General features: G+C 41.4%; 1 protein-coding gene across 3 annotated transcripts in view; it reads right to left on the bottom strand.

Moving 5' to 3' along the window:
- The window catches only part of pex5la (peroxisomal biogenesis factor 5-like a), an 81,482-nt gene that overhangs the window by 45,727 nt on the left and 12,115 nt on the right, over nucleotides 1–23,640 (bottom strand). For 2 of the 3 annotated variants that reach the window (XM_019880371.1, XM_019880372.1), the window contains exon 2: nucleotides 3,326–3,430. The exons of the other annotated variant lie outside the window; for it this stretch is intronic. In XM_019880371.1, the coding sequence (XP_019735930.1) occupies nucleotides 3,326–3,430 (105 nt within the window). The remainder of the gene's footprint in view (nucleotides 1–3,325; nucleotides 3,431–23,640) is intronic. 3 annotated transcript variants of the gene reach the window in all.

Genomic DNA, 23,640 nt, shown 5'->3' with positions numbered 1-23,640 from the left:
ATAGCTCAGTTGGTGATTCAGACACCCGCTGCTGTGACCTTTTTAGATATCTGTTGATCTGTTGGCCTACTTCATATATTATTGATATACATAGTGCAACCAACTCTCCAATGCCTTCAAGCTTGTAGAAATCGAGGAATTCATTCCAGGAGAAAACATGCCTGAACTGTTCAACCAATTTTGGACACGACCCATTATGATGCACGATATGTGTGCACCTCTGTCGACCTCAGTTCAGCCAATGTCAAAGTTATGGTGATGTCAACAGACAGAAGACTCGGGACACGTCAAAAAAACTTTTCTAATTTGAGCATTTTTTCCTCTCCTGATCCAAGCCGGCAAAGGCCTGTTTTTCAGATGTCTCTATATGTTTATCACAAGACTGCTCAGGCAACAGCCAGGGTCGACAATCCTAAATGCCTGCTCAATATTGACCAAAGTAAATCCTTTTGTGTGTGGCTGACACAGAGTGTGGCACAAGCTAATGATTCTTCAATAGTGACATTTAACATAATGATAGCCAATTTAAGTGAATGACCTGAAATAGAGAAGAAATGTGTTATGTAATGTGTTTCCACAATTCTCGTGACATTCATTCACAACAATAAAAATGACAAGAGTTTGTCATTACCATGTAGTTACTAGTTAAGCTAATCGTTAGCTTAGCTTCTTCTTGAAATGTTGGTTCAATTGCTTTTGGGTTGATAGCCATCTGTATGCACTATTGAAGAAGAAGAGGTGGGAGGAATGTGATTAGTTGGTTAGCTAACATATGCTTGTCACTTGTGATGAAATGTTTGGGTGGGATGTGATTGTTATACTTTACATTGGTGGCTGAATTAATTTTACCCTTGACACCTTTCTTGGCACACAGACAGTTTTTGTGAAGTGTAAAGTCGACTTATGAAGATGGTATGACAATATTTTTACTCATGGGAGTGAAACTGTTTATATAACCATGTTGAAAAATATAATGACTTGTTTGTTTTTTTTTTTCTTTCATACAAGTGAAGGCTTTCTGGGAGTTCGTGTGTCCGAGGCTCTCACCCCTGACTCAGTAAAATCGAGTGAGATCTACGCAGTAATGCACTTTACAAATAGACTTGACCTGACATGCGGCGTGAGGAGCCGCAGCCTGTCACTTAGCCTCTGTCATTTGCTAAGTGACATCAAGTCAGGACACGATGACCCTTAAAAACGCCTCTGAAGAATTTAGCCATCATCATTACTTTTTTCAGATATTTGGGAAAACAGTCATGCAGCATGCATGACTATTGTGTGAGTGTTTTGAAATCCTTTTAAAGAATGTTAAGACATTGAGGGTTTTTTTTTGTTTTGTTGTTTTTTTTTTTTCATCAAGAAACACAAACAACCTAATTGGTTTTTCGTGCTTCCCTTGGTTCATGCTTAAATTATTAAACAGCTGCTCTCTACCACACAATACTGCCTTGAAACAACTGCTTCCTTCAGTATGTATGGGAAACCAATCAAAGACATACGGAATGTATGTGGAAACAGACTTGTTTTCATGAAAAGGTTTGTGATTATAATGATTTATCATTTCGATATTTTTCAACGGATTAAAAGCCTTCCAACCAATTATTCATTTGGGACATTTACACTTAAACATACTCAGGGTTATACAATATTTTGCTCGAAGTTAAATAACTAACGTTTAGATTTGATAATATATTTCATAATTTATTTGAATTTGCAGCACACCAACTGTTAAGATGTTTGCGTTTTAGGATTCAGTGACAAATACAGGGGTGATATTCAAAGCAGTCATATGAGATTTGAAGACGTGAATATATGTGTGTGCATATTTTTGTCAGCGAGAAGATATATCTTGTCATTGATAGGCAGCTAAATGCCACACTGTAGGCACTGTCCTTACTTTGACTGATAATCACTTCCGATAGCCCTGGAAGACATTTTAACATGGCACAATTCATTCAGACATATGAGGAATTCACCACTCTTACTTTGTGGTTGAGAAAGATGTTCTTCCATGTGTTTGAAGCAACGTCTTCCTTCAGAACAATCATGACATTTTAGCTATTCTCGAATACAGAAAGTCCATGCTGTTCATGTACAATCTTCTGTACAAGCTTCTAGCCTTCAGCAACAATGCAGAGCCATATGTTAATCTTTTCCCTCAAGTAAAACCATTATCTCGGTTGTGTGACAGCTTATCAAATGAGACATTGCATTAGGAAAACAATTGACTATAAAGCATGCTGCAGGTTATTGAATCAGACAGAAATATAAGATGACATGGAGCGGCACACGCACGTTTTTCACGAAAGCAATCACGGAGTGAAGCAGAAGGATGCAATGAGCTCAGTCAGGTCTGTGTGGCATTTGAAAAGAGTTTTTGATGCCATGCTCATAAGGTGTTAAATGGTAATGAGGAGGTTTGTCAGACTTGATTTGAGAGATGAAATGTGTGTTGACCTCGTAGGTAAATCCTCCTGGAAACACACTAAGAAGATGAATGTTGACGTGAAGGACTGCAACATTTGGGTGTCGTGCTGTGTGTAGAAGGAACACAATTTTTGTTGAAGATGTCTTAATTTAGTACCGTAAAATAAGCGACTAAGCCCTGTGATTTGAACAGTGAGGCGACTTATTTGATTTTCCAGAATTTTCCAAAATCGTGTTGACTGTTCATAAAGTTTTTTTTCGGGAAGTGCTACATACCAGTAGTCAAACCAAATCCACATACATTAAAAAAAAAAAAAAAAAATCTGATTTGGATTCAGATTTCCTCAATGTGCCTAATGAGCCAAACTGGTTGATCCGTAGAAGCATTATTATTATTATTATTATTATTATTCATCCATCCATCCTATTCATTTTCTAAGATGCTTATTCTCACTAGGGTCGCGGACATGCTGGAGCCTATACCGGCCGTCTTCGGGTCCTAGGCGGTGTATGCCCTGAATCGGTTGCCAGCCAATCGTAGGGCACACATAGACAAACAACTATTCGTGCTCACACTCGCACTTAGGGACAATTTGGAGTGTTCAATCAGCCTGCCATGCATGTTTTTGGAATGTGGGAGTAAACCGGAGTATCCGGAGAAAACCCACGCAGGCACGGGGATAACATGCACACACGTGCAAACCATTCGATCACTGTGTGAAAATATTTGTCAACTTCTATATATTTTCTGCCAACTCGAACCACCCGGTAGCTGAAAATGACAGCTTCTATATTTTGTATACACAACAGGAAGTCAGTTTGTTATTGCATCCGTACAACGAAAACAGGAGGACAATTCACTTGGAGGCAGCGGGTGTTCTGCAATGGTTCTGCCCACCTTGGTAGTCACCGTGAGGAGGGGCTTCCCTTCTGATGACGCCTTACTCGGTATCTCCTTCAGGACCATGGCAACAGTCTTATCTGCAGCCCTAGAGTCTTTGCCCTACAACAGTGAAATCAACAATGACTTGTGTCAGGACAGTTCAATGCATCACCCGCATCCAGGGCGTCTTACATACAAGACTTTATCTTATGATGATGGACATACTAAGGCGTGTGAGGCTCTTTCTGTTAACAAGACATCCACAAGACTATGGCGATGAAAAGTCACTGTACAATGCGTTGACTTGAGACTGTGATAAACGTGATCATCCAGAGCAGTACTTAACACCACTATGACGGCGGGTTACCACATGGAGATAACTGACTTTGTATTGACAGATGACATTGCTTTTGCCATCGGTGTGGCTTCGTAGCACATGTGTAATATTGACAACCTCTGAATATGATAATAAGCCTCCGTGTTTGCACATCTGATTAGCCAGTGACGCTTCATACCAGAGGAAAGCAGTGCAGTAAAGAGCAAACAGCTTGTTTGGATTGCTCATTTAGGACTTGTAGTAGACACGACTGACACTAAATATTGGCTCAATAAACAAGATCTCCCATGAATCAGTACAGTAACAAACTGCAATTCTTAAAGGAGTATACCTGATTCATAATCAAGCTACAATACAATGATGTACAAATCATCATTTTACAATAACCTGAGGTGCGCCCCCGAGAAGGATGCAAGCTTATCCAGTGAGAAGGGATTAGTTCAGCCTTCATCACGAAGGGCTGAAATCTTTGTCCCTGGTGTATTACTTTCACTTCCTCCCTGTAAGACTGAATAACAGATGGAGACAACTTTGCTACTACCTAAAGTATCAACAAGATCACTTTGGGCTGTTTACGTTTACATAATAATGCATATTTAACATGTCATCTATTTTTTATTTTTGTTGTTGTCAATACATAGTAGTTTGTCCTCGTAGGGTGGCGATTAAGTGGTGCCTATTCCAAATGAACTAGTTCCAGAGATAGTTATAGACAAACATTCCCATTCATATTCAGACTTATGGCTAATTTACCGTCAAGTAGTATTGATTTATGAAATTAATTAATTAATTGCTGCTTTGGGTGTAATTTACTTGCATGTGCATGTTTCTCTCCAGAGGCACGATGCCATCTGCCTCCAGAGGACATGGTTTGCATATTAAAATTTTTGGGGGGAGGCCTACGAGGCAGTTATGATAAAGCTCTTTAAAATCTGCCAAGCAACATGTGACATAACCAGGAAAAAAAATCATCCAGACATTCTATTGATTTACATGAATGATGTATAGTCAGTGTCGTTCAAAAACCGTGATTCTCGAACTAGGGTACGCACACTCCCTCTAGTGGTACACAAACGGATTGCCGCCGGGGTACAATTCAGTTGTATTTAACTTTTAACTTCAATACATTTGCATCTATATTGAAAAAGTTTGTTTTCAAATATTTATTTAGGTACCATTTGTTATGTTTTCGTTACGTGAGATTTGGTTTTGTTCCCTCATATGCCCTTTTTGTCTCCACCTGTTCTCGTCATCCGGGGGGCCCTTGTGCTGAACCAATCAGCTCCCTCAACCTTTGTGTCTTGTCCAGGTGTTTCTCGTTGTCTCGTCACTTTGCTTGTATTTGGTTCCTTGCATTCTGCCAGTCGTAGGTGGATCATTGTGACTGTCTGTGTGCCCTCTGTCATGTTTTGTTTTTGTCGGTTTTTTTTTTGTTTGTTTGTTATTTTGGTTTCTTGTGGTTTTCGGGACTTTGTTCGAGTATTTGAGTTAGTTTCTCCATTGTACCCTGCAAATGTTTTTTCTTGTTAATACATTTTGTTCAGCCCATCTTGCTCCTCCTGCCTCCCCTCTTTTTGGGGTCCTCCACCTAACATCACCCAAAACATGACACCATTTTCATTTTACTTTTATGTGCAATGCAATTAATTGCATCATTTTTTTTTCTTTTCGGCTTTTTGTTTGTTTCTTTGGATTCTTGTTGTTTTTAGGACTTTGTTCTGGATTAAGTTTTCTCAGTGTTTTGTTAATACAGTTTGTCAAGTTCCCCCTGCTCCTCCGTCTTGCCTGCTTTTTGGGGTCCGCTACCACCACCGTTCGGGACAGAGGGAGGACTACCTCACTCCAAAATGAAGTGCATTATCAAGCCAAGATCAAATCAAGGCATGGATCACTGTAACTGCTGTTGTGAAAGGAGAGGATTTACTTAAGCCAGCTGGCCAACATTGATTAAATAAAATAAAACATGAATAAATAATTGATTGAATGAATGAATGCTGGATTTAAGAACAGCAGTAATTTGTCAGCTGTTGGCTTTAGAATAGACACCAAGAGGGCCAAATCAACCAGGCCACTGGGACAAAACACCATAACTTCTGTTTTCTTGCCATTGAAATTCAAGAAGTTTAGTGCCATCCAGGCTTTGATTTCCCCTTAAGGAGAAAGTATCCTTTTTACTTTGCGAGACATTGATCATAGTAGTGAAAGATTTTAGGGCAGTGTTAACGTTCAAACTGTGCCTAATGTTATAGTGTCTTACGATAAGATTAAATATGCTTTTGGTGTCACACTATTTTTCCAAAAATAGAGAATAGGAAGAAAATAAAGCAAACGCCAATGATACATCCCCAATACGTACCGGTTAGTCAGATGTTTGAACAAACATCACATGACAAACAAAGTATACTTAAAGTATTGCGCAGCTGAAGTCTATTCAAATTCAAAGCACCATCTCATTGACTTTTACATATGTGAAAAGCTTGTCTCTTGAGCTACGCGCTGCACGGAAGATGAAGCTTCATCGTGATTTATTCATACAACCTCTGCGAGACACAGTCAGGCGCAGCTGCAGTTGTCTGCTCGCTGCACAGTACTGTATTTATAAATTTTCTTGTCCATGTCCCTGTGATCAATGTCCCATCTGTGCAAAAGCTTGCCTGTCACTCTTTGTGACCTCACTCTCTGAAGCCAAGAGCGACTGCAAGAGGTGACGGTTGAGAGTACGCGGAGAGGCATCAAAACGGACACACTGCATTATCCCAGCATCAGATGAAGCATAAGAAAAACATTTGTTCACACTTGTTTTCATGACCAACATCTTCAGTCATATTTTTTAATTACGTGCTCACATTCATGCATCCCACTTTTATACATCAATGGTGGGTGGTGGGAGGAAACAGGGCTATCAGAACCATTGACATTTCCAACTTGTAAATGTTTAATTTGTTCCATGAAAGTGTTCCCAACGTGTTTCTCCTGGCTCCACTGCTCACATGATTTAATGTACTTTAATGTCTTTTTTTTTGGTAATAAGTGTTAAAAGAACTGAAGCATTAATGCAATAATCAGGATGTCTACGGAACCTTAAAACGTCTTATATAGAGATTTCACAAAATTAAGGTCTGAACATCCATCCATCCATCCATCCACCCATTTTCTGATCCGCTTTATTCTCACAAGGGTCGCGGGGCATGCTGGAGCCTATCCCAGCTGTCGTCGGGCTGCAGGCGGGGGACACCCGGAACCGGTTGCCAGCCAATCGCAGGGTACACATAGACGAACAACCATTCGCGCTCACATTCACACCTAAGGACAATTTGGAGTGTTCAATCAGCCTGCCATACATGTTTTTGGAATGTGGGAGGAAACCGGAGTACCCGGAGAAAACCCACGCAGACCCGGGGAGAACATGCAAACTCCACATAGGGAGGCCAGAGCTAGATTTAAACCTCTGCACTGTGAGATCGACGCGCTAACCACTGGACCACTGGGCCGCCCAGTTCTGAACATAAATCCTTAAAACTTGCTGTTCAAAAGTGCATGTAGCAGCCAGCCGGTCAGCGGCTCGCTACCTCGACACTCAAACTAGAAGCAATTTTTAGCAGTCAACTCCAAAAAGCCAGCGAAAAAGCAAAACAAACATAGTTCATCATTGGATGCTGACTTAACTTTTTCTCTCTCTGTCACCATGATTATTTGCCCACTTGAAATTGCATTTGAGTCTCTGTACAAAGGTACAAAAATGACTAAAAGATAAATTCCCTGTAGGTTTCACAAAGATTCTTCTTATCCCAGCAGACAGAAGGCTCGAAGAGTAGGACTCACATAGTCACACATTACGGCGGGAGTGTTTCCAATTACATGCACACTCTCACTGTGAGAATCTCATACAGTAGAACAGCCAATAATTCACTTCCAGCAGGGTTTCAGGATAAGCCTTGCTGGTATTTATAAATGTTATGTTAATTTTACTGCAGTCAGTTCATTTCCACTGAAACCTCTAATGAGATGTTTTTTTTCTTCCTCAGTGTGACATTTCCTGCCACTGTTTATTGCCTTTCATGAACTTGACGGGGACTGCGTCTTCTAATGAATGGAGAATCTTGGCGGCACGCGTAATGTGGGAGTGAAAATTACACCCTGACCTGGTGTTGAGGAGTAATAAAATGAGAAGTTGAGGCATTGGCGGCACCGCTCATACATCACTGTCACGAAGGGATAGCCCGTGCTGAGACGAGCTTCGAAGGAGGCTGGCCCCAAAGACAAAGTGATTTCTTTGCCAATCATCGCAAACACCAATCATGTGTCCTACCAGCCTGCTGTAATTGCTCACTAAACCGAGTGTATGCATCTGGGCTCCGCTGGATACAATTTCATACTAGCTCATGTTGACTGAATGCAATACGTTGGCAGCCTGTGAAAAGCTCACATTATTCATGATCCAACCTGTTTTTGTCATGAGGCAACATTCTTTCGTACTTAAGGCACAAATGACCTGATTTCATTGCAACCGTTTCATTGTGATCATTCCATCGGTGCGCATAATTGCAAGCGTGACTCACAGAACGGCGGGTTCATTGTTCTTCCTTAATCAGTTCCTTTTGAATCTTATTTAATCTGTAACAAAAGTGCAACTCGGGCCACTGAACTAATTAGAGACTTCCGAGGTGGCGGAAAAGTTGTCTTCTGCTAAATTGTCTCCCCTGTGCATTGCTTTGTATACTAACCCCTGAACCAGAATGTTCAAAAAAAATAGTGATCTGGACTCGACTCATTTACTTGTGAACAACATGCCCCAAATTCATTGTAGTCACCAGACTGTGTTCGGGCTTGAACCGATTAGTGGGCGAGTCGTCTTTGGCCCTCCGCATTGACGTTTTAAGCCCATAATTGATTCTCAAGTGTTTTTGGCAACTCATCATCGCATCGGCCATTTTACAGAAGACTTTCAACTCATCCGTCTGCTGCCGTTGCCGGACAATAACACTCTGTGAAACAGCTAAATATCAAAGAGGTGACACGGCTTTCATACGTCCAAGAGTATGAAAATAAAATGGTTGTAGGTGATAATAGTGGTTAGCCTGACGATTCCTATCAGCACTAGTCTTAAAACATTCATACCAATGGAAGCGGGACTACGGGACATGTAGCGAGGAACAAGGACAGTGACGCGAAGTGACGCTCCATCATCATCGTCAAAATGTCATCCAATATAAAGTGCGGACAACAACTGTGTGCTAACAAGAACTTTACTCAGAATCGAAGTTATATGAGACAACATCCATCAAATTCACAACACTGTAAACAACATTTGTTATATGTGTCACTGACATCATATATGGCCGGTTTATGTCACAAGAGCGTGGAAATATTTTTGCTTTGGGGAAATAGAAATTGGCTTTACCTTGCTTTTAAATTGCCAGTTTTAAAGTATCGGTACTGACAACAAAGATCATTATGGGGTCATCAAAATTTTCTTAACATTGTCTTTCATTAATGATATAGAACAATATAAAAGGACACATGAACTACTAAATATGGACTCCTCAGGAATAATGAATATGCCTTAAAATGTAAACATAAAGTTATAATCCGAACAGCATTATTGCGACGTAAAAACGCGCATGATGAAACGATGACACAAACGATTGCTGCCTTCGTCCGGTAGCTGCCGGCTAGTTATTAGCGGCTAAACTGTGAATGTTTACGTGGGCCGACTGTGTAAACTATGCTCGCATTTTTATGACCACCGCCATAGAAAATGGATGGATGATTGCATGTGCTCTGTTTTTTTTTTCCTGTTGGCTTTTGAAGGACAGCCTGTAAATTACCACAAAGTAAGTGGACTCAGAAAAGACTGGCATTTTCCAAGTCCTACTTTTGTGGATGTTGTTACAGGTTTTATTTTGGTAGAGTTTCTACTTGCTGAATTGATCAGACCCTCAACCGGTATTGATCGAGGTTTTATGAACAAATGACTTTGACTTGGGTTTCGGGATTGGCATCATGCATCGAAGTCTAGCTGCATCTCCGAGTAGTAGCACTTTGTCAAAATGCAAACTGCTATGTTAGCTTCAGACACTATTTAACCAATTTATTTATTTTCCATTCGTGGTTGATTTTGTGTTACACTTGTAAGACAGTTACTGTTCTAAAATGAAGATGTGTGTGAGGCACATGAGCATGGCAATATTTATTACCCTTCCTCATTCATCATAAAGCTAAGAGGCTGTTTTTTTTTTACTCTTTTTAGTGGATTAATATTAGTCTGTTTGCACAATTCATTCATTTTAATTTGAATAATTGTTAGAAATCCAAATTCCCTAAAATATTACCGTTACCTATTGCCTTGGAAAGCCGACCAGTTGACTCTCGAGTCATGAAGCAAGTACCAGTGAATCATCAAATAATAAATCCCTACCACTGTAGCTGATGACCTGGTAATTAAAAATAAATTAAATGACAGTCAGAGCAGTGAGCTTAACGACGATGTCACATTTATAAATCCATAAATAAAAACTAATCGGCTTTCGCGCTATGTTTTAAATTTAATTATTTTCAGCTCTTGCGGCGGGGGGGGGGGGTGCATTCAAGTGAATCATTCCACCCATAAATTGCTTGGACCGCAGCGGTGTACTTATCTTCAAGTGACCAGGGTGTTTGCCTGTCAGGATTGCTTTCTTGTTGTACTCCAAAAAACACCTGGTAGACACAAAAGGTTTTTGTAGGGATTTTAGATGACATTGTTTTTTTGTTTGTTTATTTGCTTGTTTTAATATGATAAGGACATTTATGGGCACGGGCATCATTTCAGGAGGGGAAAGGGAGCTTCATAGTCTATGCAGTACACATGGCAAATACCTTTTTAGATTTTTGTACTCATTAGTCACATGGGTTAGCCTTTTCGTCACCAAAGCTGTTTTTCTCTTTGGTACTGTGATGCTAGCAATTTAACCTTGACCATGAACGTAGATCCCTGGTGTAATTCTTTATGTTTACTTGCATACACTATAGGTTTATTCTGTGCTCTTAACCCAAAGGGTGTTTTGTGGAAGCAATAATGTGATATCTCTTGGGATGGCGATACTTGGTACATTAAAACAAAATGACAGTGAACAGATTTTCTTTTTTGCTATCGATGAGATCTCTGAGACTGACTTCACAATTACGTTATGTGCGTGTTATTAAGTGAGGTGAAATTCCACAAACAAAAGTGGCTCTGCCTTGTTTGGCTCATTTCCATATTTCAACACATGAACAAGAATGACAGTGGCCCTAAAGGGTCAGAAATACGGGACTTAGAACGTGGGATTGGTTATAGAACGCCACAACATTTACTTTAAGGAAGAAATCTTTTTAAAATGTTCATATCGTTATTGGAGGTGCAACTCAGTTAGTTACGTAGTCCAAATTGAATGCAGGAGAAAAAGACATGGAGTCTTGAAATGAAAGCAGGAGGACACCTCATTCCAGCCAAAAATGTACTGCACTGTGGACTGTACATATACATGAATATGACAACAGTACATTCAACTCCCAGTCTCTGGAGACAGCAGCTTGTTGGGAAAAAAAAAACATTATCTCCCAAAAAACATATTTTTACAATATAGGGATTATGCCGCTTATCTTTATATTAAACACACGTTCATTAATCGAGGCATAATGAAGCGCAATTTCATCCACCACATAAGCACTAATTGTCCACTATTAGATTTAGAAGGGAAAAAACAAAAATCACACACACAATTTCCTCTGGGCCTTATTTCAGCACAGCGCTCCAGAATACTTTGTGAGTTGGTTAGATGGCGACGAAAGGACCCTTGCGGTGTTCAGGCTGCTGTTCTGCGGGCCAGCTGAGCAAATACATACAAACCGATATCAGAAAAAAAAAAAAGCGCGATGACTCCCAGTGCGTGCCAAACTAAATGGCCAAACAGCCACGAGCCTACCTCGGGTTCATTGCGGCATCTTGCTGAGCAGCTGTTTGCCAACGCTGTTGCCACTGTCGATATTGGCAAGAGCATCTTGCATGGCACTCAAGGGTCATTTAAACAATACCGAAAGTGGAAAAGTTGCATTTTCAGTGTCCACTGACACGGTGATTGCTTTTTGGAGCCTGATAATGCAAACATTTTTATATCTTTGAACACCGAAAACAAAACACATTGTCACTGTCGGCTTGCATTAATTCTTCCTTGGCTGAACAATATTTACGCACAATGAGGCCATAGTGCCTCCAGAAAAGTTCAGTGCACCACAACACAACTCCCACATTCCCAAATATGCTTCGTAGGTTAAATCAGTGGCTCTTAACCCGGGTTCGATCGAACCCTAGGGGTTCGGTGAATCAGTCTCAGGGGTTCGACAGAGCCTCTGCCATGGAGGATAAGACACACCCGATTCAACCTGTCAATTAGTTATGACATGCCCGCTTGGCCATCACTGGCTTGTTCATTTTATGCATGATTAAAAAAACGTATACTTTATACTTATACTAAATGTGTTAACTTTTTTCTGTTTTTAATAAATGCTTTTTTTAATGTCTTGAATTTGTAATATAATCATATTTTTATTTTTCAGTTATGAAAGGTTCAGTGAATGGGCACATGGACTGGTTGGGTTCGGTACCTCAAACAAGGTTAAGAACCATTGGGTTAAATGAAAACTCTAAATCATCTGTAGGTGTGAATGTGAGTGTGCATTTTTGTTTGAGTATATTAGTTAGCGATTAATGATCTCCACCCCAAAAAGCCTTTGGAGGGGAGGGGGGGCAAGGACCCCCCTCCGAGTCTCTGAGCCACAGATGGTCAAGTCAGGACACAATTAATTTCCTCTTCTACCCTGAGAATTATCTGATTACATCGAAAGGGGAGACCATAAATGTTTTACAGTACTCATTGGAATGGTCACTATCTGACTAGCCTTTGTCTTCACCTTGAAGATTCAACACCTCTTAGGCCCTGACAAAGCCTTCTGTTACGATCATTTAATCAGTCCTCACTACCTTCATAATTAAGTGATGAAACCTAATGCAATATCAAAATTGTTCTACATTATCATTCATTCAGCAGCTAAGCTGTATTCCTAATGAATAACAAGCACTTCAGAAAATGGACAGAGGGATGTAAACAGGGTGGCACGATGGTCGACCGGTGAACACATCCTTCTCACAGTACAGAGGTCCAGTGTTCGAATCCGGGCTCTGGCTCTACATGTGGAGTTTGCATGTTTTCCCCGTGCCTGCGTGGGTTTTCTCCAGGGACTCTGGTTTCCTCCCACATTGCAAAAACATGCACGGTAGGTTAATTGATCAGTCTAAATTGTCCATCATTGTGTGCCCTGGGATTGGCTGGAAACCAGCACAAAGTGTAACCGGCCAATCGCCCAAAGACAGCTGGGATAGGCTAAAAGTTCCACTTTTGGCCACAATGTGATGTGAGATTCTAATTAAGGAATGCCATTTTTAACTTAAAAAAAAAAAAAAAAAAATCCAGTTCAACCGACATTTTTTTCAGTCTTTATCATAATTTATTCTATATTTATCAGCAGCTCACAGTTGAACTGTTTCCATCTGTACTGTCTGGCGCACTGGCCTCTGTCACTCTTTTTTTGGGGGGCGCTCTGAATAACCGAAGAGCACAAAAGACAATCACGAGAATCTGTGGGACATACAGGGCCAGTTGCATGAGGCTACAAGATATGCTGAAGACACCTTCCAGGCTTGATGGGAATGTGTGTGGTATCACTGTACATGGCCGAGACATGGGATGAAACGCAAAGCACTGCCCGCTTCTCATTAAACATTAACGTGGGAGCACAGAGCATGTAAAAAGCATGTCAGTTTCGACTTGTACTGGACACGCACATACGCACACTTGCCTTCTGGGGCAACCGGCATCCGATACCAGGTGATGCATGTTTTACTCATGAATATGGATGCACTGGATCGTGTATCCAATGGCTGAAAACAATTGATGAACTCGTACTACTGATAGCAAGTGTTGACACTAGTGTAGGATGTAGCGCACAGTGTTAAACACAATGTTGCCCCCCTCCTGCTTGTGTTGCTCCTGTAGATAGCTTTTTGCTAATGAGTTTTTCATAAACGAGGTTGTTATTTGGTAGGATTTTGCTGATGTTTCCACTATACTTACTTGCGCAGTGCATAATTTATTTCTAATTATGACCATGTATTTTTTGTGTCTTGGGTATTCCAGGTTATCACAGTCAAATTGTCTGGCTTCATGTGTGCATGGAGAAATTCACAGAATTCAACCAGTCAGCTAAATATGCATTTTGTCACAATGGATGTTAGTCTTAATGGGCATTCGCCGTGAGATGCGTACATCTTGCTTTGAATTACAGTAGGAGGCTGTTGATGTGAGGGTCCATATGGCTTTCATTTGCATGCCTGAGTTGCATTTCATTTGGCTCCTTTGTCGCTAATTGTGACGCCCGCATTCGTGACATGCTATTGACGTATAGGAGGCGAATGTTAACACGCTCTCGCAGCCTCTCAAACGGTCGTCCGATGCACTATGCGCTTGTGTGCTGCTCTTTCGATAGCCTCTCCACTCACCTTGCTTCCTCTCAAGCTGTGTGGAGCCTCTCGAGACTTCTGCGCTATTACATGGCACCAAATGATAGCCTTGTTTGGCCTGCTCATTTTCCTTGTCTTTTCTACTTTAAACATAACTGGAGCAGTGAAAAGGTGTTCAATTCAAGGTAAACTTTTAAGCATACAGTTTAAGTAGATAATGTGAGCCTGTCCAATGATTGCATCGACAGTGAGTGAATCGACCAATGACTGTCCAGTGAGACCAAGTCATGAATCAGTTTATTCTTGGATTTGAATTTTGCAAATAAAAGCATGCTCTAAAAAGAAAATTAAACGGCAACTCACCGTGTGGAAGCAGGGTGATCATGTTAATACTTCATCATGACAATGATCATTTCAGATATTGTTGCTTTCAAGGTTTTGTAAATAATTCAAGGGATGAATTATAAGGGAATCAGAAGCCATTTAAACCTGATATGAGACACTTCAGCTCCATTTTAATCAAAGGGACACATTTTTAATGGGGAAACATTTCTTCATGGTCTCTGCGAAACCAAATGTATGTAGTTGACCCTTACTAAGGCAGCTTAAAAGAAGCTAGTCCTTTTCGGTGTTCCCTTATACTATTTACTGTGACATTGTAAAGAATAGAGCAATCCTGTTTATGGTGCCAAATTATTGTGTAAGATTGGCATGCGGAGCATTCATTTCGGTGTTCAATATCAAAGCTGAGATGCTTGTTCTTCTCAGGACGACCTAAAATTTGCTGAAATAAAAGCAGTGTAGTTGTCGACACTCATCTGTTTTGAATACTGGTTGAGCCCACATTGCCCAACAGCCCACATTTCCTGAAATAAAAATGAAATAATGGTCAAAGATAGTCACAGATTTTCAATTGATTCATTGACATTAGAACTTTTATCAACTTATTTTACAAGCAACTGATATTTATGAATGGCATTGCTCATACCGTGCAGCGGACGCACATGTTTGCATTGAGTTCCATTTCTGCCTCTATGATTTATTATCACTGACACAAAAACTCCAAAAAGATCAACCGATGTGGCGTCAATCCTTGAGATGCTTCCTCACTTTGCAGAAGTCTCATGAGATACTTTGGTTAGACTCAAAATTGTTCGACGTGAGGATCCACTGTAAAGCAGAAGATTTTTAGATGTGACATCTTGTTTAATTTTCCCCACTGACCTACTGTGCATAAGCCAAATCTCTCATCTTATTTTCTCCCTGACAGCACCCACACGCTTGTTCAGTAAAGAATGATGTTACGAGCTTAAAGGGGAGACCATAATGGCCTTGCAAGTCAAGAAAGGTAATGGCGGATGGGCCCAAACACCGAGGCAGAATTCTCTCTTGGCTTCCACTTTAGCCACCTTCCTCTTTGCTAACTTGTCACCTCTTGACAGAACAAAAGCCGTCTCCTGGCTCCCGTGGCCAATTTCCTCTTTGCCCATTACCTTCCCATTAAGGAAAACTGGCAAGCAAGGACACAAAGGCCCTCTTGCAGCCAGCCAGCCAGCCCGAGTCATTACTTACGCTATAGCTGTGTTGCTCGCAGCTTGGCCTGCAGCCGCTAATGATGAGGGATGGCAGCAAAAAGCAAGAAGATCTCTTCTGAGCACGAGGCGGGTGTAACCTGATTACTAGCGACTTGCTCTGAAAACGGCTTTACATTCTCACTTTCCTTTCTCACTCCCAGCTTCCCCGCTGCTGTCCTCCATACAGGAGGTTGCCGTCTTCTCCAGATGACTTTATCATTTTGCTTAGTAAGCAGCCGTGGCAAATTACGGCTTTCTCACTCTTGGTGCGCTACTTCTCTCGTTTTGATTTAATCACCCCCTCGCACCGAGGGATGCGGATCTAGCCTCCTTTCAATTACGAAGACATTAGCCACAGCGTGCCACCGGGGAGTATAACTGAGAAGTGGACAGCACGAACCATTTAAAACACCAGTCCGTGTTATGCAACTTCAGAGCTGGGAGCTAGTCTCAAAGCGATCTTTCGGATGAGTTGACTTCAAGCAGAAACTGTGCCTTTTATCATTTGGATAGGAGCCTAAAAAAATCACTCCAATAGTTATCCGTTTGTTCGATCTCAAGCGTCCGGTGGTACTAAAATAGATGGTGAGCTATTTATGGCAAGAAAGAGGGAGAGAGGGACAAAAAGTGATGGACTCTTGTCGACAACCAGGAGTAAAACAAAAATTACTGTCACTGAGTTTTTTTTGTTTTGTTTTTCTTTTGGCAGCCTTGCTTTATATAGATGGGCATCTACTATTGTAAGACACAAATTACTCTGGAGCTTGAATACCTTTGGACAAGCATTTTATGACTGATAGCAATACATCCTTTATTTTAGTGATTCCTTACATCACAAGCAACTGATGACTTTAATGCCATACACACACACGCACACGCACGCACACACACACACACACACACACACACACACACACACACACACACACACACACACACACACACACACACACACACTAAGTGATCAGGTTCCCAGACACCAGCCCATGAGGCTTTTTTTTCCCCTTGGGTGACTCTGGCCATTTAAAAGCTTTGGAAGCGTCAGCAGCAGGGATAGAGACTACTGGGAGAGAGAAACAGCAGCAGGATGAGGAAGAGTGTCGTCGAGTCACTATGAACAAGCATCAGAGTGAATCTTTTCATGCCTGATTATTGCCACTTCAGCCAATGGCATTTTTGTTATCTGTCAAATTGTGGATCACAAAAAACTACACATCAGTCATTTCGTTATTTACTCTAAAATGGGAAACAAATCCAGCAAGAGAGAGCTGATAGAAAGTGGATGAGAGCATGTCATAAAGAGAAACAAACAAGGCACCATACATAGACATGCCAAACCTACATATTTTCAAGTCAAGCCACTGAGATCTCGAAATGGCAAAATCTGACAAGTTTTTTTGATACTGCGAAACAGAATATGTTTCAGCTTGTTTATCCATTCATCCATCCATCTATTTTCAGATCTGCTTTATCCTCACAAGGATTTCGGGGTGCCGGAGCCTATTTCAGCTGTCTTCGGGCAGTAGGCGATGGACACCCTGAACTGGTTGCCACCCAATCGTAGGTCACAAACAGACGAACAACCTCGGGACAATTTAGATTGTTCAATCAGCCTGCCATGCATATTTTTGGAATGTGGGAGGTAACCGGAATACCCGTAGAAAACCCACGCAGGCACGGGGAGAACATGCAAACTCCACACAGGAAGACCGGAGCCGGGATCGAACCCACGACCTCTGCACTGTGAGGTCAATGCGCTAACCACTGGACCACCAGGCTGCCCTCGCAGATCAAATTGATGATCAAACTACATATTTTCGTGGGAGGCATTTTTTTGTAAGATTTGAACTTTTCCACTATCAAATGCAATACTGGGGGTACTGTTTGCAGTACTTCGTCAACTGGTGCAGAGCGAGCAAATGACAAATGGCCGCTGATGGGCAGAAGAAACCTTTGTCCACATATGGTCAGAAAATATGTGTCTCATTCCAACTGATGTGGTCAATGTGGTGTGGTTGTCTCAATTTCACATGCAATTTCACCCAATCTAATTTCTAAGTAGGGAAAAAAAAAGCCATTTCCAATCTATGCTAATGTATGCAGACGTATACAATACACAACAGTATAGCGTATATACATATACAATGTCCTGTAGATTGCACACTAATATATTTTACGCACAGGGTTTGATGTCATGTTAGAAAAGCCGTGAAAACAACAAGGAATGAGGGTTTTTTTTAGCCAAGCATTGCTAATCATATCACTGCAAATCCTAGGTCAAGTGTAGGTCTCCTGAAATGATGTCCCACTTGCCCGCCTTGATTAAAACCATGCACACTCCCTCTCTTGGAACCTTGACACTCAACTCCTCCTCAATGCTGTCGTCCCAGCCTGCCTCTTGTTCACCAGTCCGTCGCTGAGGCTGATCGGGGCCCCCGCAGGCCTAACGAGATGGGCTGCTAGCGAGGGCTTATTGTTCGAGGATCCTCTGCCATGCTGAGAAAGGAAATTAACACTCTCTCCCGATTCATTTACATGTCACAAAAACACCGGAGGGTGTGACAGTTTTGGCAAAAGCAATTATGGTGGGACTTTCAAATTTCATAAGTAAAGACTTTAGCGTGCCCCATGAGAGCTCTGGTCAGCCAGCATTCAAGGACAGACTCACGTGCATGAGTCGTGTGTTTTGCTACTTTTCTTTCTGTGTGGCTTTTATTTATTTTTTTTTGAGACACGTATTCCATATAGAAGGAGCAGCATAAACAAGGGCTCTTAAATAGGGAAAAGGGTTAGCAGAGAGGAACAAGACTGTAAACCTTAGCCGTTAGTTTGCATGTAAGTGGTGGTTTTTGATTTGTACATTTAGTCACGCTTTGTATCATACGCGTCTTGGTCCTCTTATCCTTACTGACTTAACTCCTTGAAGTAAAAGGGAAGTGTGAGAGAAAAAAAAAATAGTCGGCTTCATTACTTCCCACCACTGATATTACCGGTTGATGAAAATAATGTGTGAGTTTGAAAGGAATGAAATAATGGAGTCTATTTGCTGGCATAACATTAGATGAATATCATTTGTCACAAATGTTTTTGTTCAGTAAAAGTTCCAAGATATCAAAATCCTGAAATAACACGCATCCTGGCCAGCGTCACTTCCCCGGGGACCATTATTAAGCATGCACTTAGCAAATCATTTGTGCTTGCTGATGTTTTAAAAGCTTTTACTGGACGTGCACCGTGAAACCAGTCAGAGTGTTTTAGCTGATCCACGTCGCCTCACGTACCATAAATATGCTGACACATGCACTCTCTCACACAGGAACTTGTAAAGCAAAGAAATGACATTGTGAATGTCCACAGTCAGTCGACAGAACTTTCATATCCATCTTTGAAATGTTATCACAGCAGATTAAGGCTTCACCAACAATTTTCCATCCCGTGTGTCATCCAACGATTATTCACAGTTACCGTTTTCCTGTTTAATAGCTGAGCTCAAACCTTCTTGTCTCTCATGATGAGGTTCGCATTTGGTTTACCCACAACAGCGTGGAAGTCAACGCACGGCTAAAGATAGGCATGTCAGTCAGGGCGGTTCGTGACGATAAAAGCAGATGATGCATCCGTGCTGCTTTACATCTGATGAAAGGCGTGCATATGCACCGATGATCCATCTTTGTGTGCATTTTTGTGAAGAGGATATACTATATATGAAGATTTGTGCATTCCGCAAATGGACTGAAATCATTGTATGTTTGAACTCAAGTAATTATACAGCAGACCTGGAGAGTGCTTCAATAGATTTCTATCAAACCAACTTTGGGAGACATAGCATGGTAAGAGTAACAACTGGACTTTATTTGTGTGCCAAAGTTGAAATGAGTCTGTGTTTTAATTTGGAATGAAATCAGGCACAAATAATACAGTGGTTCACTTTTTTTACATATGCTATCTTGTGTGCGTCTGCAAAATGACCAACTCTCGGTCTAACACACCTGCGGAGAGATTTAGGCCGTGTGCTGAGCCACATTTGCACCGGTCACAAAAATCTAAACATAGGCAGCAGCACTGAATGGGATGACTATACTGTGGAGTACTAACTATACATAAATAAATATGGGACAGGATGTGTCTGTATGTAGAGGGTGCGCTGAAGGAGCTCCTCTCATTTCCTAACTGTTGCTTTGAACTCAATAATTCTTCTTGTAAAGTGACAGTTAATTGTTTCCAACTGGCAGTGGGTTAGGCTGTCCAGATATATTTTAGTGCATGTAAAAAAAAAAAAAAAAGTATCCATGGCAGGATTTTCTCCTTGAGCCATTTATCTGAGGAAGAATAATGTGCTGATAGGACAGCTCCCACTAGCAAAAACAACACGACAACAGCTTTGTGAGAGCTCATGACTGCAATGAGAGACCTTGACGCCAGCCAGCTCTTTCCCAGTATTGCACCGAATTCCTCTAAAGACCTGTGGTGTTGTTCCTCTGAAGACCTGTGGTGTTGTCTCTTTCTAAAACAGAGGATGCGCCAATCCGCAAAACGCCGCTATTCCCATTAACGTCGCATTTGTCTAATCTGCTGTCATTATGATTTAATCTAGTCCAACTTGCTTCCTTGTTTTCCAAATGGGGGTTCATATCCACTTATGGAATCCTCGTTTCAACATTCCAACGTTGCAATGTCAAAACGAGACGTTGAAAGCAGATCATTTTGAATGAGATGTATTTGTCTTAAGGTTAGTGCCGCGTAATTGAACTGTGCGTCATTGCACTTCATTCTGCAGAACATACTGAAACAGCATGTGAGCAAGCCATCAAACGTTCATCGGTGTGGATGAAATTCGGCATGACCATTTTCTCACGCCCGGTCACTTGAGTGCCACGCGGTGCACACGCCAGTGTCTCATTTTCAGCATAAATCTCCATACTGAGGAGCCATCAAAGGGCAATTTCACCACTGATCATCCACAGTGTTTTGACGGTGACTGTGAGAGTGTGTGTGTGTGTGTGTGTGTGTGTATGTGTGTGTGTCGTGGGTGCCCCTCATACATGATTAGATGCGAGTGGTGGGGCTGATTACACAAGGAGCTTGCAAGGCGCACACAGTCACGTCATCTAGCTTAGTTTATTAGCATTTCTCAGCGCTGCCAGACTCCAACTGAATGCCTTTTGAAAACTTCATCAGCCCCTTACCCCCACCAAAAAAAGAAAAAAAAGAATGAGAGGCTCGCAATACAATCATGGAAATGTTTTTAGAATAGTTTAGTCCCACTCGTAGTGATTGGAGTTGGAGAAGTAAAAGTGCCATAAAATTGCAAGTAAGAATACAATGCATTATCTCTCCAGTCAAAGTATGGAGCTTTCGTCATTTGCATTTCTACAATGAGAATGACGCGATGTAACATTCAACGGGGATTTGAGGAGCTGGAAAACGTTGCTCATTTGACTTCCATTATGCATTTATGAGTTGTAGTTGGGAACTTCACTATATTACACATTTACATAAGCAAGTCTGCCATCCATCTCATTTACCAGACGAGCAACAATTTTCTTGAATGGAGTTGTTTGGCATTCGAAATGCTCAGATCAACAGTCAGTGGTTAGCGAGCATGAGTGTGGGTTGGCAAAAAATGAATTTGTTGCCATTGATTGCGGTAACTGATAAATGTGCAACTGGTGTATAAAAGCAATATCACACTGGAGGTTGTGAAGTTGTGCTGTCAATCATCTGTGCCTCCTTTGTAGTATTGCTTAATTATACGATAGTCATACGAAGCAAAGTGGTCTCCGTTCCTGGTGACTCAATAAAATATGAATACGCAATGAACACTGCAAAGTGGGCTGTGCATCGCCTTTATGTGACGAAACTCGCCTCCCAGGTTCAAGCGGATCACGCCTGTAAACATTCCTCAATGTCATGTGTTATCAGCACTACGGGTCATGGCATAATTTTAAGAATAATTTCTAAAATGTGTAAATTTTGCAGAAAACATGACCAATGCAGCCACTTTGACTTCAGAGCAGTTTTATTCAATTACCATTATCTCCCGTGGGGAACTAAAAATACATTCCATCGCTATCGAGGTTAAACGTGCCACTGCATAGTTTTTTTTGTCAACAGAATTGTCATGAAAACTAACTCGCTACTTTTATTGACGAGCTTTTTGAAACGTGTCACACATAAAAGATTGATTTTGCATGCCTTTTTCTGATATAAAAACATAAGAACAACACAAGAAGAGCACTTGGACAAGCCAGCATCCATGCGTGTCATGGCATAGTTCCTCTTTGAATCTAAAGAGGCGATTGTGCCACTGAAGCGTAAAGGAGCCGTAGATCACACTCCAATTTTCCTCTCAAGTTCTTCACTTTACAGAGGCGAGACACTGTAGCGTGAAAGGAAGTCATTTTTCAGTCACTACACATAGCTCGACATTGGCTGTGTACTATGTGGACAAAAATGGTGGGACGGCCCCAAATTCCGTCTGAAACTTAATGCTTCTGTTTTAACTAGATATTTTGGACAATTCTCTGCAGTTTTGGGAAGGCCTTTTCCTATTCCAGCATGACTGTGCCCTGGGCACAAAGCAAAGTAGATTACTGTGATTGGATGAGATTGGCGTTGAAGAAACAGGGAGCACTGACCTCAATCCCATCAGGCACCCGTGGGATGAACTATAACAGATTGGGAGAACAAAATGGAAAATGTGTGTGGCCTGTTGTCTTCTGTCTGTTGTTTTAGGTCAAACATGCCTGTCGCCCCCAACAGCATTACTATCTATAGCTTTATTTCTCGCTACACCATCATTAAAGTAGTCCCTGACCTTTTATACGGCAGACTGGCTTTCCACTCTGGGGTACTGTACGGTACAGTATATGATGTCTTCGAGATATGCTTTAATTGACATGTGAGCATTCCTGAGGTTCGAGGAGGGTGAGTGCGAGGAGCAGGAAGTGAAATGTGAAAAGTAGAAAGGATGTGCACTTGAGCGCATCTGAACATAGCTCTTCACCGGTATGGATGACAACAATGAGAGAGGATGTAGATGCATCCCTCTTGTTCTTCCTTCCCCCAACAGTGCCAGCCCTGGATGCTGCTAAAAATGGTTGCAGTCTTGAGATGTACTGACAACTTTGTATGAGTGGCGTTTTCCTGACTGCACTCGTGACCTTTTCATAAGACTATAGATTTTGGGGGGAGGCATATCAGGCTGAAAATGGAGCACGACATACTGTGGCTTTTGCAAGTTTTCAGTTACCAGTGAGATGCAGCTCTTCTTGTTTTACCTGCAAACAGTGACTCGCCATGACCACATGGAAGTGCCATTAAAGGTGGAAAAGTATGCATGCCTGGAAAAGAGTATTTGGACATCATGCGATTGCTGCCATAACATCGAGAGAGTGTGGACATGAAAAATAAGTGAATCCGTCCCTCTTTATGTATTTTTTTGATATCTTGATATGAACATTCAAGATACTAACGTCTCAAAATCAATTATATCATCGACATAGATGTTCCCTGCATGCAACTGCATGACCAGCTCATTTTTACGCTTGCCCTGAAATGCAATGCTAAGGCCACCCCATCACAAATCTCATTCCATGTGGCCCTGAAAGCAGCCAATGACATACATCTGAGGGCGGGATCAACGAGGAACACACATATTTCAGACGCAGTGGCGAATCTATAAAAGAGAGCGCAAGGTAAGGAGGATGCAGAAACTGCACATTTGACGGATTTAGTGGCAAAAAAGAAATCGTTCTTTGGAGGGCTTTTGGACAAAAAAAAAAAAAAAAAAAGCAGATCTAAACCAGAGTGAGGTATTGTGCAGGTCGTACTCATTGAACAAAATCTGAGACGAAGCAAGGCACCACCATGTTAAACAAAC

The sequence above is a fragment of the Hippocampus comes genome, unplaced genomic scaffold (genome assembly GCF_001891065.2).
Source record: "Hippocampus comes isolate QL1 unplaced genomic scaffold, H_comes_QL1_v1.1 scaffold151, whole genome shotgun sequence".
Classification (NCBI taxonomy): domain Eukaryota; kingdom Metazoa; phylum Chordata; class Actinopteri; order Syngnathiformes; family Syngnathidae; genus Hippocampus; species Hippocampus comes.
This window is presented reverse-complemented; position numbering and strand designations above follow the sequence as displayed.